This window comes from Protomyctophum bolini, assembly GCF_963924005.1.
Source record: "Protomyctophum bolini genome assembly, chromosome: 9".
Lineage (NCBI taxonomy): Eukaryota > Metazoa > Chordata > Actinopteri > Myctophiformes > Myctophidae > Protomyctophum > Protomyctophum bolini.
This window is the reverse complement of record NC_137870.1, coordinates 22,126,724-22,140,893: the sequence shown is the minus strand read 5'-3', so window position 1 is coordinate 22,140,893 and position 14,170 is coordinate 22,126,724. Positions and strand designations below refer to the sequence as shown.

The window sequence follows — 14,170 nt, the reverse complement described above, 5'->3', positions numbered from 1 at the left end:
CTTATGTTAGCATTAGCTCACAATGTTTAACTTTAGCCAGAAACGTTATCATGTTGGGTGTGATGCGATGAAAAATCACAAATTACATCCGAACATCGGATGGATTATGATCACCACAGACAGAGCTCGTAGTTTCAGAGGTAACAGCCAAAGAAGATCCTACTTTTAATGGGACCCTATGGGATGCGCGCGCACATCTCCTGGTGCTGGGGGTGTCCTACAAACATTAAATGACAAATTGACAATTAATGGAGAATGTACGTCATACAGTATGTGTCTGAGCAAATTGGTTATTTTTGTCCAATACACAAAGATTAAATTCCCATTGACAATGAATGGATGATGTACAATGATAAGAGCGCCCCTCACTTCACACGAGTGTGATTTTTTTATCGACGAAGTACATTAATTGACGGAGAATTCTGTCAAAAGCAGACAACAGTTGGATTTTAATTGACGGAATATTCCATCAAAAGTTGGAACAGAGTGACAAAATGGAATCTGAAATACGAATAAGATAATATAAGACCTTTTAGTTCAAGGTTGTACTTTATTGTTACATTGGTACATACGAGTAAAACCTATTTTGGTTTGGTTAAGCTCACAAGTAGCATCTATCCCTACCCACCCCCAAAGTGTATAAATCCGCCCTGAAGCATAAATGGGGGGTGGGGGGAATTCTCCCCCATTTGAAAATGAATTTCAGGCCCTAGCTTCCAACTTGATAAGCAGGTTGGTGCCTTGTATGGTTTCCTCTGCCATCATGTGAATGCAATGCACATTGTACAAAGCACTTTGAATAAAGGCACTATATAAATAAATGCTCCAAATGTCTAAGTCTTTCTTACTTTGATGCAAATTTGAACTCAGCAGGCGTTGGCCTCAGCCCTTCATTTGCTAATCTCTCAATGTGTGACTGTACTTTTCTATACATTTCTGTGTAATGCATGTAACCGTGTGAGCTGTGTTTGGTCAGCTTTTGTGGGCACATACAGAAAAACAACAATCTGCTGTAGATGCCAAATCCTTTGTCCGCACCTTAAAAAAATCTGTGCAACCCCTATTGGCACACTGCGCTTGGCATCTGACATTTTTGCATGGCTGGCTGCAATTAACACAAGGGGGAGTGAGAGAGGCTTACAGACAGACAGATGTACAAGCAGACCCAGTTTTCTACTCCTAGACGGGGGCAGCCATGCCCAGGCCAACCTCCTCCCCTCCACCCCATCTGCCCCAGCATATTTTGGAGCTAAAACACACCATTGAGTGGAGCAACAAGGCAGGCCTTGTCCAAGGCCACCAAACCTCATCTGGACAGCCAGCAGGGAAGCACTGTGCGTGCGCGTGTGCGTGCGTGCAGATTGCCGGGTAACAGCCAGGCCAGGTTAAAATAATTTTCTGCAGCCTTTCAGCAGTTAGCTCCAGAGGTTCCTCTTTCCTCTGCAGAAGCACATATGGCATGGAGACACATACATATGTGGAGGGAGACAAGAAGAACATACATGCACATATACTGCAAAACCACACACACACGCACACAGACACATGCGCGCCATAAATGTTTATCAATATCACATCACATAGTATGACATGGTGTGTGTGTGAGTGAGTGAGTGAGTGAGTGAGTGAGTGAGTGAGTGAGTGAGTGCGTGCGTGCGTGCGTGCGTGCGTGCGTGCGTGCGTGCGTGCGTGCACATGCACGCACATGACAGCTCACACAAATGGCATGTTTACAATGAAAGTGGTGAAGTTCAGGGACCAGATAGTTGTCCTTTTAACGTCAACACTTCTGCTGTGCTTGGCAGGAGCCCACTTCACTCCCCCTCTCGCAGTAAAATCCTCAGTGTAAATTTGACTTAGAGAGTGTAAAAACAGGTACATTTTTACACTTTCAAAGTCATATTAACACTGAGGATTGTACAGAGTACACACCGTTCCCAGCAAATCTCTCACCACTCACAGTATGTTTCTTTCCTACCTCTACTGTTTTTCTCTCCTGACTCTCTCTTTCTCCTTTTCTCTCCGTCTCTTGCTGTATACATTGAATGATCAAACCCATTCAGAAGACGGGTAACTAGCAGGTGACACAAGCAGGACAACTGGCTGCTTTCTGTATAATGTAATTTCACAAACCAATTATTACATTTTCAAAAGATTAACATTATGCTTAACTAGACCTGACCTGATTTGGTTGCTCTGTGAATAAACTATTGCTCCAGGGTTTTATCAAGTCAAATCTGATTGAGTTTATGCATTAAAGTCTCAAGTCAAGTTGAGTCTTAAACCAGTTAAGTTGCAAATAAGTAAAGTGACAGCAGAGCAGTCCAAGCCAAGTTGCAAGCCCTGATTTTTGTGAATTAAATAAACTAGTCTCAAGTCTCCAGCTCTGGTAAGAAGTTTTTAGAAGTAATAGAAAAAGGCCAACCTTGTTTTTTACTGTGCCAGATAAGATTATTTATCTTTGTGCCTTCAATATAAAAGGTAACATACAATACCATAATATTCAAAATGTAATGCATACTGTTTAATGGTTGACACAAGTCATATTAAGAATGCAAATGTGAACTTCCGGTAGGCAGCTGAGGAAGATGGCAGCATAAATCGTGCTCCCGTGTCTAAGTAAGAATAATACAAATATACAACAAATTCAAAGAAGTGATGAAAGAGATATGATCGGGGAGGAAAACGAGGAAACGAGGAAGTACGAAGAACAAAATGCAGTCGTAAAAATCAACAGAACGCGACGATAAGAAGATAGGAAGGGGACGCCACACCGAGACCTGCTCCAGGGGCTGAGCACTGTGAGCAGGTCATTTTTTTCTAAATTCAAAGAATAGTTTAAAAGAGACATGCGACAGGAGTTTACAAACTTCAAAGAAGTACAAGAACAAGCCAATCCGATGTCCATCGTGGTTAACTTCCTACAGTTCGAGACCGAAGAGAATAAGAGATGATAATTAAAGAAGCCTGGAAGGCTGACATTAAACTGGATGGAAAAAAGCTATCAGTCGACCATGATTATCCAGTGCTTATGAAACGCAAGTCATATGCTGAAATCAGGAGGGACACCCACACACCGCCACTTGCTAGGTTCAGAGCATAGGAAGCAACGTTCAACGTTCAGCCTGAGGAAGGCTGCAAGACCGAAACGTTGCTTCTTAATAAATGCTCTGAACCTAGCAAGTGGCAGGTGTCCTTCCTTTCTACATTGTATGCCTCGTCATCATCGCACCTGCTCCAAATTACCTACCGGGTGTGCGGAAGTCATCTCTCTATTATATGCTGAAATCAAAAAGTTGTTGAAGCAAAAAGGAGTTGGCTTTTCAACGCCATTCACGAAAATGAGAATACGATTCTCATGAGACATGAGAAAGAGAGGATTGGACGTCTATGTGAGGGAGCCAGAGACCACGGTGGAGGAGAGGATTCCAACGTGTGGAAGGAAGGAGGGGCCGGAGACAGGGGAGAATGACGTGCTCTCGCCAGAAAATCGAGCAAGGGCTCTGAGACAAGCGAAGCAGAGACTACAGGAGTTCCGAAGATAAGATAAGGGAAAATATGAGTGGATGGGGTGGGGGGGGTTTGATACTGTGTCTTAGTTTTAAATTAATAGTTAGATTTTGTGTTGTGCCCCGTTTGATGAAAATATACTGGTTACAAGGGGTATTTTTGAGTTAGATGGGATCGGAATGGGACGCGATTTGGGCTATATAAAAGAGACACCCCCCACCAAATTTAAGACTTCTCGATTTAAATACAAATTGACATGACGGGGGGAAAAGTTTGTGAGTGAATGTTGTTGTATGTTTTGACAGGAAATGACAGGAAAGAAAACACAAGATGCAATGTAATGGGGGTGTTGTTAAATGTTAATGGATTATTAAAAGATTTGTAATGGAAAACTAACTCATACATTGAGTCAAGATATATTCACCGAAAAGTGGGAGAAATGGACTGAATATCAACAGGACGATAGATACCGATGATAACAATGGACACTCATGAATGCACTGGAATATGTTGCTTGTTAATGATGAATATGAACCCTTGCAATGTGACTAATTTATTTATCTGCAAATAAAAATTAAGTAAAAAATAAAAAGGAAGAATGCAAATGTACTCAAAACAGTTCATGATACCCAGACATGACAGTGTCAGTTAAATAAATATGGTATCTAGCACTTAAATCGACTATAACTAATCATCATCAATCGTCATTTATCCCAAACTGCCCCTCATAATTGGTGTGCATTGATTTGCCTTTAATGATACAACATAAGTTTCTAGATAAATCAGACCAAAGGTTAGACTTAACACACTCTTCTTACTTTTACTGTTGCTAGGATTCTGGTTCCGTGCATAGTTAGATGATGTCAGACAGTGCATGGCTTATGGAAACATCAGCATAAGCTCAGAAGATGAAGTGGCATTTGCCACACGAACCAGTCCTACAGTACAGTAGGTATAGGGCTGTCACGATAACTGTACTTGATGATTAATTGCCAAACAAATAATTGTGATTAATGATTTGATTGTGATTTTGACATTGAACATTGGAACATATAGGCTACATAAAATAAAAATATATTTATAGGCTTCGTAAACAAAGATTGAACAGGGCAGATGTGAAAAATAACAAATATACAAAGAAATTACTGACATTAGTGGAAATAGACGATCTACAAGTTCACAACATTGCGAAGGTTATGAGCTTGGGTTGTGAGCTTGTACAGTATATCGGCTATATCCACAATGTTTTGAATGGCAATATATGACAATTATGCAAGATAATTGTGATTATGTAAAATAATTACAATTAGGAGCTTATGTAATAATTGTGACAGGAATGTAACAGCTATACTGACAGCTAACATTGTACATTAAAATAAAGCCTAGGCTATGAATGCGTCCTAATGCTATCTATATATAGAATATCTGATATATTAGCAGATATGCAACAGTGCAGCAGACATCACATTAACTTAAATGTTCCAGACATGATAAATACATAGGCTAATTTTGGAACAGCAGTAATAAGCTGTGCTGTGAACATCCTATACTAAAGATATAACTTTTATGATGAACGCTGTGATGAACAAATATTTTGATATGTAGATAATGTACTTGAACAGCAATAGTTTTTGTGTGGTTTGTAGGTAAATAAAAATAGAATAATTAATGTGCTGCTCATTTAAATTGATTCAGAGAAAAATATAACGCACATCGCACGCATGCTGAGCCAAACTGTAAAAACAGAACAAAGTGGAGGCTCACAACTCACTTTTGATTTAAATACTCTGTTGTTCATTTAGCGACAAAAAAAACCTAACCCATTTTGCTGTTGTGTCACCAAATAAATAAAGCATTCTAAAGCGAGTTGTGAGCCCACACGGATATTGAAAGCTATGAATAGTGCTAAGAGAGACATGGCAGTCCAATTCATCTACACTTGTTCTCAGCAGTTTTTTGCCATATGGATATTTCACTAATGCAGGATTCCCTAGAATAGATAACGGAATTTGGAAACACAATGAAGCATCGTAAAGTTATAGGATTTGGATTGTAGATCTGTCAGAATGAATGTGTGAGACTGAAAACTATAAGTATGTGATTTTAGTAAGTTATTTAAGGTAATTTCAGTGTTTTTATTAGACAAGACAGGGCAGTGGGACGAGAAAAGGGTAGAGATGGGAACAGACAAGAGGCAAGACAAGTCTCAGACTCAGGTGCTTGTGACACACAAGGAGCCGACTGATAATATACTTTCTGACACTAAGGTCGCATTCACACCTCAACTCCAGTAGACTCAATGCGATTGGGCATCATTCTTGCATATTTAATTTGCTGCATTTGCCTTCACACTGGCTGTGTCAAGCGCAGCAGGGAACTTTATCAATGTGTTCAATTTATCAACTACACAGTGAAATCTATGGTGTTAAAAAATATACTTTGAGTAATAGTTAGTACGTAAAGTGAGGGTATAGGATTCAGTGTGTCGTCGGGGACTGGATGTGCGCGCGTGCGTGTGTGCGTACACGCCACTGTTCTTTTGGCGCTTTGGAATGGCGGGTCAGATCAACATATCCACCTGGGTGACAGCACACTGCTGGGCGAGCACTGGCGCTTTGGCATGGGGGGTCAAATCAACATATGGAATGAATTCTGTACTGGCCATATATGGAGCATGTCTTGAGTGTACAGGTTTTGATGAGGTCAGATCAACATATGGAATGTCAGAACAGGTCAGCTCCAGATCTAAGGGTGGCAGCGAGGGCAGTGTCTTGAGTATACAGGGTTTGATGTGGGCCAGGTAGGTCCGAGCCTTGATCTTCGGGCCTGTTGAGATCTCCAAATATGGGCTTAATATTGATGACATCATGTGATGGCACAAGGCATGACCAAATATGGGGGCGTGACCAACCAAACAACTGACGCGAAATACACAATTCCATAGTAAATGGAATTTACCATTTTGCTGTATTGCTGTGCAATACAACGCTGTTAAGCAGTTCACTTGTGGTGTAAACTATAGGCTACCTCTACTGGGTAGTTAGTAAAATGTTAGTTCCTACGTTCTAAAAGACAAGTATAATATATATATATATATATATGAGAGAGAGAGAGAGAGAGAGAGAGAGAGAGAGAGAGAGAGAGACTTAAATATTGTATTGTCAGGCACTCCTCCACATTAAATCCACTGTTAATATAGTGTAAAAACAGAGCCAAATGGACGCCCAAATGCGAGTTAACACTGAGGATTTTTCTTTGTGGGTATAGTGGGATCATTAAACCAGTACCACATGCCCTACCAAATGACCCTATTAAGCTGCAATGTGACAAAAAGTCACACCGCCCTGGCACTCAGAACAGGCCATGTGTCTCCCTGGAAAATCGTTGTGCGTCAATGAGAGAATATGGGTCTTCCTTGAAATAGCATTCTGAACGCAGGTTTCTCCTTCAAAATCTGCTATGAACTCGCTATCTCTGTCTACCGCTCTTCCTCTACAGGTATATGTACAGTATATTATCATTATGTGATACATGATACGATGGTGGTGAATAATGCATCCAACCATTGCCTCATTTGTAACTTATAATGAATTTAAAAAAGACATGGTAGTAAAGTGAGTGACGCATTCTGGTTCATCAAGTTGCCAACTCATTCATTATTCATGCTTTGCAGGTTTATATTTTGCCACAGTGACATGCAAGGGACAGTGGAATTAACCACTGCCTATGTCAAATGAAGAGAGAGCCAAAACTGCAAACAAAACACTTCATGGCAATAACAATCACTTGAAAACATCATGGCTTTTTTTAACCGACCTACTTTTATGGCTGTTGCTATCCCGTAAAGAGAGTGTGTTTGGATTGAATGTGACCCAAAAACCACTAGCAAAGGCCTTTTCCTCAAAATCCCCACTCCTCTAGGATGCTGGTTTAAGCACAAACAACTTCTGTCACTGTAAAATAACATAGAGACATACAGTGTGAATCTAATCCATGAGTACTACAATGGTGTGCAGCTCATTTCAAAAGCCTTTACAATGTAAAAGTATTACTAAATATTTCACATGCAGTACATGCTAATCCTTAACCCGAAACACAGCATTATTGTAAGGTCATAGTGGGTAAAACATGACTTACACTTACAGCATTTGGTTGTGCGGATTTGTGGGCAGTTTGTTAGAGGAATAGTAAGTGATAGGGTCTATATAGAGCGTCACAGTCCTGCCCCCTTTCCAGACCCGGAAAAGATTCCCCCGTTCATTTTCCTCATAGACTTTAAAAAAAAGATTTATTTAAAGCCGTTTACGCTGCGGACAAAGCCAACTCGAGTTGTGACAAATCTTCTTACAAATTATTTGATTGGCCAAAAACATTGTGTTTATTGTCATGATTTGTCACAACTCGAGTTGGCTTTGTCCGCAGCGTATATAAACGTGAACAGGGAATTATTTTCCGGGTCTGGAAAGGGGGCGGGACTGCGACGCTCTATAATGTTGTAGTGTTCTTCTGTAGTGAATGAATGAATTATTATTATTAATAATATTAATGCACACTCGCACACGCACGCTCACACTTGGAGAGATATATTATCCACAGTATGGATACTATAGGAAGGAAGGAACGAACGAACGAACGAACGAACGAAGGGAGAATTTAAGAAAGAATTTAAGAAAAAAATAAAAAAAGAAAGAAAGAACAGCATTTTGTAGAAAACGGGCCAAGTTCGGAAGCCAATGTTAGCCAATCAGGATGGAATATGAGAAAACAAACAGACCCGTCATGATCAAATTGCACTCTGTGTTCATGATTTGAGGCATTTTGTTCAAAACGGACCAAACGGACCAAACTTTGGAAGACAATCTTAGCCAAAGGGGATTGAATATGGGAAAGCGGGCAGGTCCGTGTTGATCACATGACTATAGAGTTAGTGTGTAACAAGTTGCATGATGTATAGATAAAATGTGTATGAGTAATATAAAGAATTTAGTTTTGCAAAAATTGGCCTCATGGTGGTGCTATAACAGGCCAGTGTGGAAAAATTGGGGCAGAGGTTTGTTGTTGGCATCCAGGGAGTGTGTGTGCACCGTTTGGCATCGCCTGGGCCAACGGCGCCGGAGATTAGCTGGTAACAGACGGACGGACACACACACACACACACGGACGGAGTGAAAAACATACTCTCCCCATGCCTTCGGCTGGTGGAGACAATAAACCTAAAGGTAATTTATTTATTAATTATCTCATTATCACAATAAGATGTGGTACACCGTGTGTGTGTGTGTGTGTGTGTGTGTGTGTGTGTGTGTGTGTGTGTGTGCATGCGTAAAATGTTGACAACGGCCAACGTACAATAGGACCCCAGTTCTTACACTGATTTACACTGATTTCTTTTCATATTGAGTTCATTTCACTGTATGCCTCTTGTTTTTTGCCCTGTCTTGATCTCTATGTCTCTCTCAAGGATGTTACGAAATGCAAAACAAGGATATGTTGCTGGAGGGTACAGAATGTCTATGGCGTTTGGTCACTCGTGAACTCTGTTGTGTTTCAACAACCTAAGACAGGGATTCAAAAATCCATGAATAGTGCTGAGAGAGTTGAAGCAGTCCAATTCGTCAACACTCATGTCACTGAGGCAAATTGGTATGTTGCTGTTTTTGCCATATTTCACTCATGCAGGATTCCCTAGAAATTTGGAAACACAATCAGAAAGTTATAGGATTTGAATTGTGGATCTGTCAGAATGAATGTGTGAGACTGAAAACTATAAGTGTGTGATTTTAGATATTTACGGTATTTTAGGTCATTCCTGTGTTTTTATTAGACCACGTGACCTCACAGACACCAGATAAATAGTTTAACTCCTGTTTCTTAACTGTGCCGTATTAAGAAGCTCTGTTGTTTCAGCACGACCTCGCACTTTAGGAATGTTTTATATATAGCAGGATGTATATCAATATTAAGTTTAATTATGACACCACATCCAAATTATTTCCAACATATTTTGATTGTCCATTTTCTTCTTCTTTAGAAATATTATATATATATATATATATATATATATGTATGTATGTATGTATATAATTTAATTATTATAATTAGCGTGAAATATCCCTTTACCTAAGCTCCTCCACTATCTCTCATTTATGCCAGTGTGCCAGTGACCACCCGCCTATGTGCCTATACTCCTATAGGTTGCCTACCCTTGCAGTACAGTACAGTACAGTAGTACATAGTACAGTACAGTTTTTTTTGTGAAAATAATCTGGGGACCCCCCCCCAAAATAATTTGTCAACCCCTGAGGGTCCCAGTAGTACAGTACAGATTACAGTGAAGTACAGTACCTAGTACAGTACAGAGTAGTACAGTACAGTACAGATTACAGATTACAGTGAAGTACAGTACCTAGTACAGTACAGAGTAGTACAGTACAGAGTAGTACAGTACAGTACAGAATACAATAGTGCAGTGTATAGTACAGTACAGTCGCACAGAGGTACAGTACAGTCGGACAGAGGTACAGTGCAGAGATCACGCACCTCCATGCAGTGCAATGCATTGTGGGTTACAGGTGCATGAGGCAAGCCCAGTTTTTTGTTTTCATTTTATTTTCAGATAGTGTGTGTGTCTCACTCGGATCGCACTGCGACACAGATGCGTGGCATGTCACGGCGCGACACTCTTCTAGTTACATTACATCGAAAGGAGTATAGTGCTTCCACTCTCTACCATGTCAACATCCTTTGACCCCTATAGCCAAAGTCTATAAAGGGGAAGCTAGAGTGTTTGAAAGGGAAAATCACAAATACATCTAGGACCAGGCTATGAAGTATGAACTGTGCTATGTTTCCACCTAAAGGAAGTAACAGTCAAAAACGGTGGTTTATAAATAAAGTTATTGACAACTCTTTTATTGACTTTGAACTATTGTTTTGATCTTATCTGTCACTAGAGGGCATGAGCATTGAGCATAATGCAAACTGACCCTAATAAAAGTAGTCAACCGCTTTGAGAGAAGATGATGGTCTGTTCATGATATGATTACCACTGTCAGCTATAGAGCAAATAATTTACATCAAATTAGCGAGTGAGTGAGTGAGTTGACTACAAAACTCTGAACCTGCTCTGCTGTATGACAGGGTTATATTACAAAACTATAGCAATTTAAGATGTATTTATTCCAATGGAAGCAAGTATATATGAGCATATGCATGTTGTGTCGTGTCCTGTCATGTCATGTCATAGGAAGAGTGCCTGTGCTAGCAATCAAGAAAAGTAAAAATGTAGATTGTCTGAATTTGTGCACCCTCAGTACAAGAGCTTTAAAGGATTGCAACCAAATGACAATGAGCTGTAGGTAACTGTTCAACCTCAACAGAGGTCTGGTTGGTTCTGCACAGTAAAAGAAGACAAGTAGTGCAGTCATATGGTATTTACTTAGGGTGTGTTCTCACCCTCGAAAATAAAATAAAATAACGAGTTGTCCCATATCTCACTAGCTCTCATTAACTGTTTACCCAATACCCACATCGTTTTCATCTGTCAATCAACTACACCTGCGTCAACTCCCATTGAAGCAAAAATCATAAAGTAGCTTATGTGTCATCATCACACGTTTGGTAAAGGTTGCAACCCATACTCGTGCATGGACGCAGTCCAGGACGCTAACAAATGCGCACAGGCGGCTGAAACGCACGCACGGATAGATACACTCACATCAGAAGCAATCAGCCAGGCCTGTAATTTTAACACAGCATTAGCTTGCAAAGTGCACTGTCCATTTACCTATCGGCAACACAAACACATTTAAGCACCGTGACGATGACCAAATTAACAGCTGTATCAGGAGGAAGGTAAACAATTTAAGTGAGAATGTTTTCCTGTAAGCCTAATTACCTAATATGAGAAATGACAATACAATACAACAATAAGCAAGGTCTGAGGAATTGTAGCCTATCGGATAACACTATAATACTCTATTATCATGTTTAATAATTATTATTAGCGCCATTAGCATATGCTCATTGAAGAAGCATAACTCAATGTGACCGTCGCTTCTCCATTAACCAAACTGCATATGTAAAGGTCATGGGCCTAAAACAAAAAGAACCCGAAGCACTTAAGTTAAAATGTGAAAAGTTGAATGGACCTAACCTGGTCCCGTGGAATGCAGGGCAGAGAGGTCCTGCGGTGGGACTTGCTGCTCTGATGAGCCATCATGTCCGAGGCCGCCACGGAGCTGGACCTCCGTCTCCTCTTGAAGACCGGGATGTCCTCCTCCTTCGCCCCGGTCACAGAACCACAGCACCCCGTCCCGCTGGTCCCTGGGGCCGGCAGGAGCCGGTCAGCATACCTCGCAAGCAAAACCCCGAACAGCCCCAGCAAGTAGGCCAGGTAGGGTCTCCAGCCGGCTCGGACTGTGCTCAGCGAGACGAGGGAGACGGCCCTGATGATGCTGATGAAGACGAGGATGGACACTCCCTGGCGCAGCCGGACGACCAGCAGAGCCCCGCTGGCCAGGCAGCCGAGGACCACCAGGGTGGCGGGGAAGGACAGCAGCTGTTCCTCCGCGCCGCGCAGGAGGGACTGTGCCGCGGCTTCGCCCAAGTGACACACCGCTAGTAGGAAAACCGCGGTGCGGATCAGCACCCCGCAGCGAATCAAATACAGTCCGACCCAGAAGAAGGCACATACGAGTGAAAAGACGGGAGAGAATAGGTACCACACGGCCAACAGCAGCTCCGCCGCGCAGCTCGTTGCGAAATGAAGAAGCGACCCGGGCTCACTGCTACTTTCGTTGCTGCTGCTGCTGCTGCTGCTGCTGCTGTTATGTGTGTCTACATCCCAATCGACCAATCTGAGCAGCAGAGCGAGAATAACTGAGACGGAGGCCACACAGACCGCAGACGACACTCCACGGGAACTCCATGTCACAGCGAGTCTCGGCCACGACTGGCACTCAGCGTCCTGATACAGAGGGAGAGGGGTGACACATGTTTTCACATAGCCGTTGCGCTCCAACGCCGCCCGGGGATATTTTTCATGAGCGCTCCTTGACGAACCTCTGTCGCTGTCTGCCTCCAAGGCCATCGCTATCAGTCAAGAGAAATATGTGGCCGAAAATATATTTAGGATATGATGTGAGTGTCTCAGTACATTTTTCATGCCGTGTTGTTAATTCCAAATAACGCATGCGGCGCAACTTCAAATGGGTAATTCCCCAACTGAAATGTGAACAAAATTGCGCACAAAAATGGACCAATATCTCCCAAAATAAGGGGTATTAGTATTACCAACTTTACAGGTGTGATCAAGTGGTTTAAAACGTAGCTCTCATTTGCCTTAGTTACTAAAGTAGTCAGCTACCCTCTGGCTACCCCCTGATAATCAGCCATGAACTAGAAAAGAAACCTCCTGCGTTTCACACATCTAGGCCACTGCCTCTCTCCTCCTCACGGAGTCTCTCTCCCTCTTTTCCTTCGCTCTCCCTCCTCCCACTTGACACTCTCCCTTTTTTGTGCCGCTCCGGTAATTCCTCCGTCACGTTTCAATTGTTCCCCTATTCTGTCCATTCTGTGGCGTTGGACAGCGAGCTGCTGCAGTGAGGACATGCCGTGTGTCAGGCGCCTCAGTGCAGTGTGGATGGAAGCCATGTTTACATGAAGAATTTCCTGGGCTTTTTTAGGGAAACGGGGTTGCCCGTGGCTTAGTCTTCCTGTGGAAGTTACCACCACTCATCATCGATATTCATAATGTTGGCGCACTGCTACACCTGGTAGATGGTGGCACTTGGCAGTATTTTTTTATGAATATTCATAATTATATGGATTTTATGAACTGCTAGGCCTACTTGATGATAAATATTTCATCTAGAGAGTATTGAAACATCCTGTGGTAGCAGCAACAATGGAGCAAATAATTTCAGTCTGACAATAATCTTATATTTTGTTTTGTATTAGTTAAGGCTTCAAGCATTTGGAAACCCATGATCATAGGTCTAGAAGTGGTTCTCATTAGGCATGTAACGATATTATAGACAGTATAACTGCATTGAATTTCAACAATCAAAGTATATCGATGTGTAAAGAGCAACATATCGTATTGTTTGACTTTGTATCGAATCTTATTGTTTTGCAATGGAAATAATTAGTATTGAATTGTTTTGCAATGCAAATTAGTATCAATTACTAAGAAGGCTGATTGAAGAAAAAATAAAACAGTGGGTTATGGGTGAATTACTTTTCCATTCAATATCGCAACAGTTGGTCTATCGATAAATGTTTGTATTCTATGTATTCATGCCAAGTGTGTGTTTGTCCATAATGTGTCCAAATACAGTGTCCATGTATTTCCCAGAAAATCAATGTTTATTTATTTATATAATAATAAATATTTCCCGTAAAAACCTGCACTATCCATATTTCCCACAGATTTAATTTCTTTGCTAAATAGTTACTGTATTGATTTTAAATCATATTGAATATCACCATTATTAAACAATATCGTCCATGTATCTTATCATCAACCATGGTGAAGATTTGTGATGTATATCGTATATTGCTATTAAAAATGTATCGTTATACCTATAATTCTCATGGGGACGCAAGGTTCCTTGAGGGGGTTCCAAATGGTCCCTATAGGTCTGCAGAGTTATGGGGC

The 14,170-nt window shown here is 41.3% G+C and overlaps 1 protein-coding gene and 1 long non-coding RNA gene across 2 annotated transcripts in view; both read right to left on the bottom strand.

Moving 5' to 3' along the window:
* The window catches only part of LOC308320769 (cGMP-inhibited 3',5'-cyclic phosphodiesterase 3A-like), a 66,875-nt gene extending 53,886 nt beyond the window's left edge, over positions 1-12,989 (bottom strand). The window contains 1 exon segment of the mRNA XM_080771431.1: positions 11,666-12,989. Within this exon segment, the coding sequence (XP_080627557.1) occupies positions 11,666-12,601 (936 nt within the window). The 5' untranslated portion in view covers positions 12,602-12,989.
* LOC308321575 overlaps positions 1-14,170 on the bottom strand; it is a 287,191-nt gene that overhangs the window by 61,457 nt on the left and 211,564 nt on the right. The gene's annotated exons all lie outside the window — the stretch shown is intronic.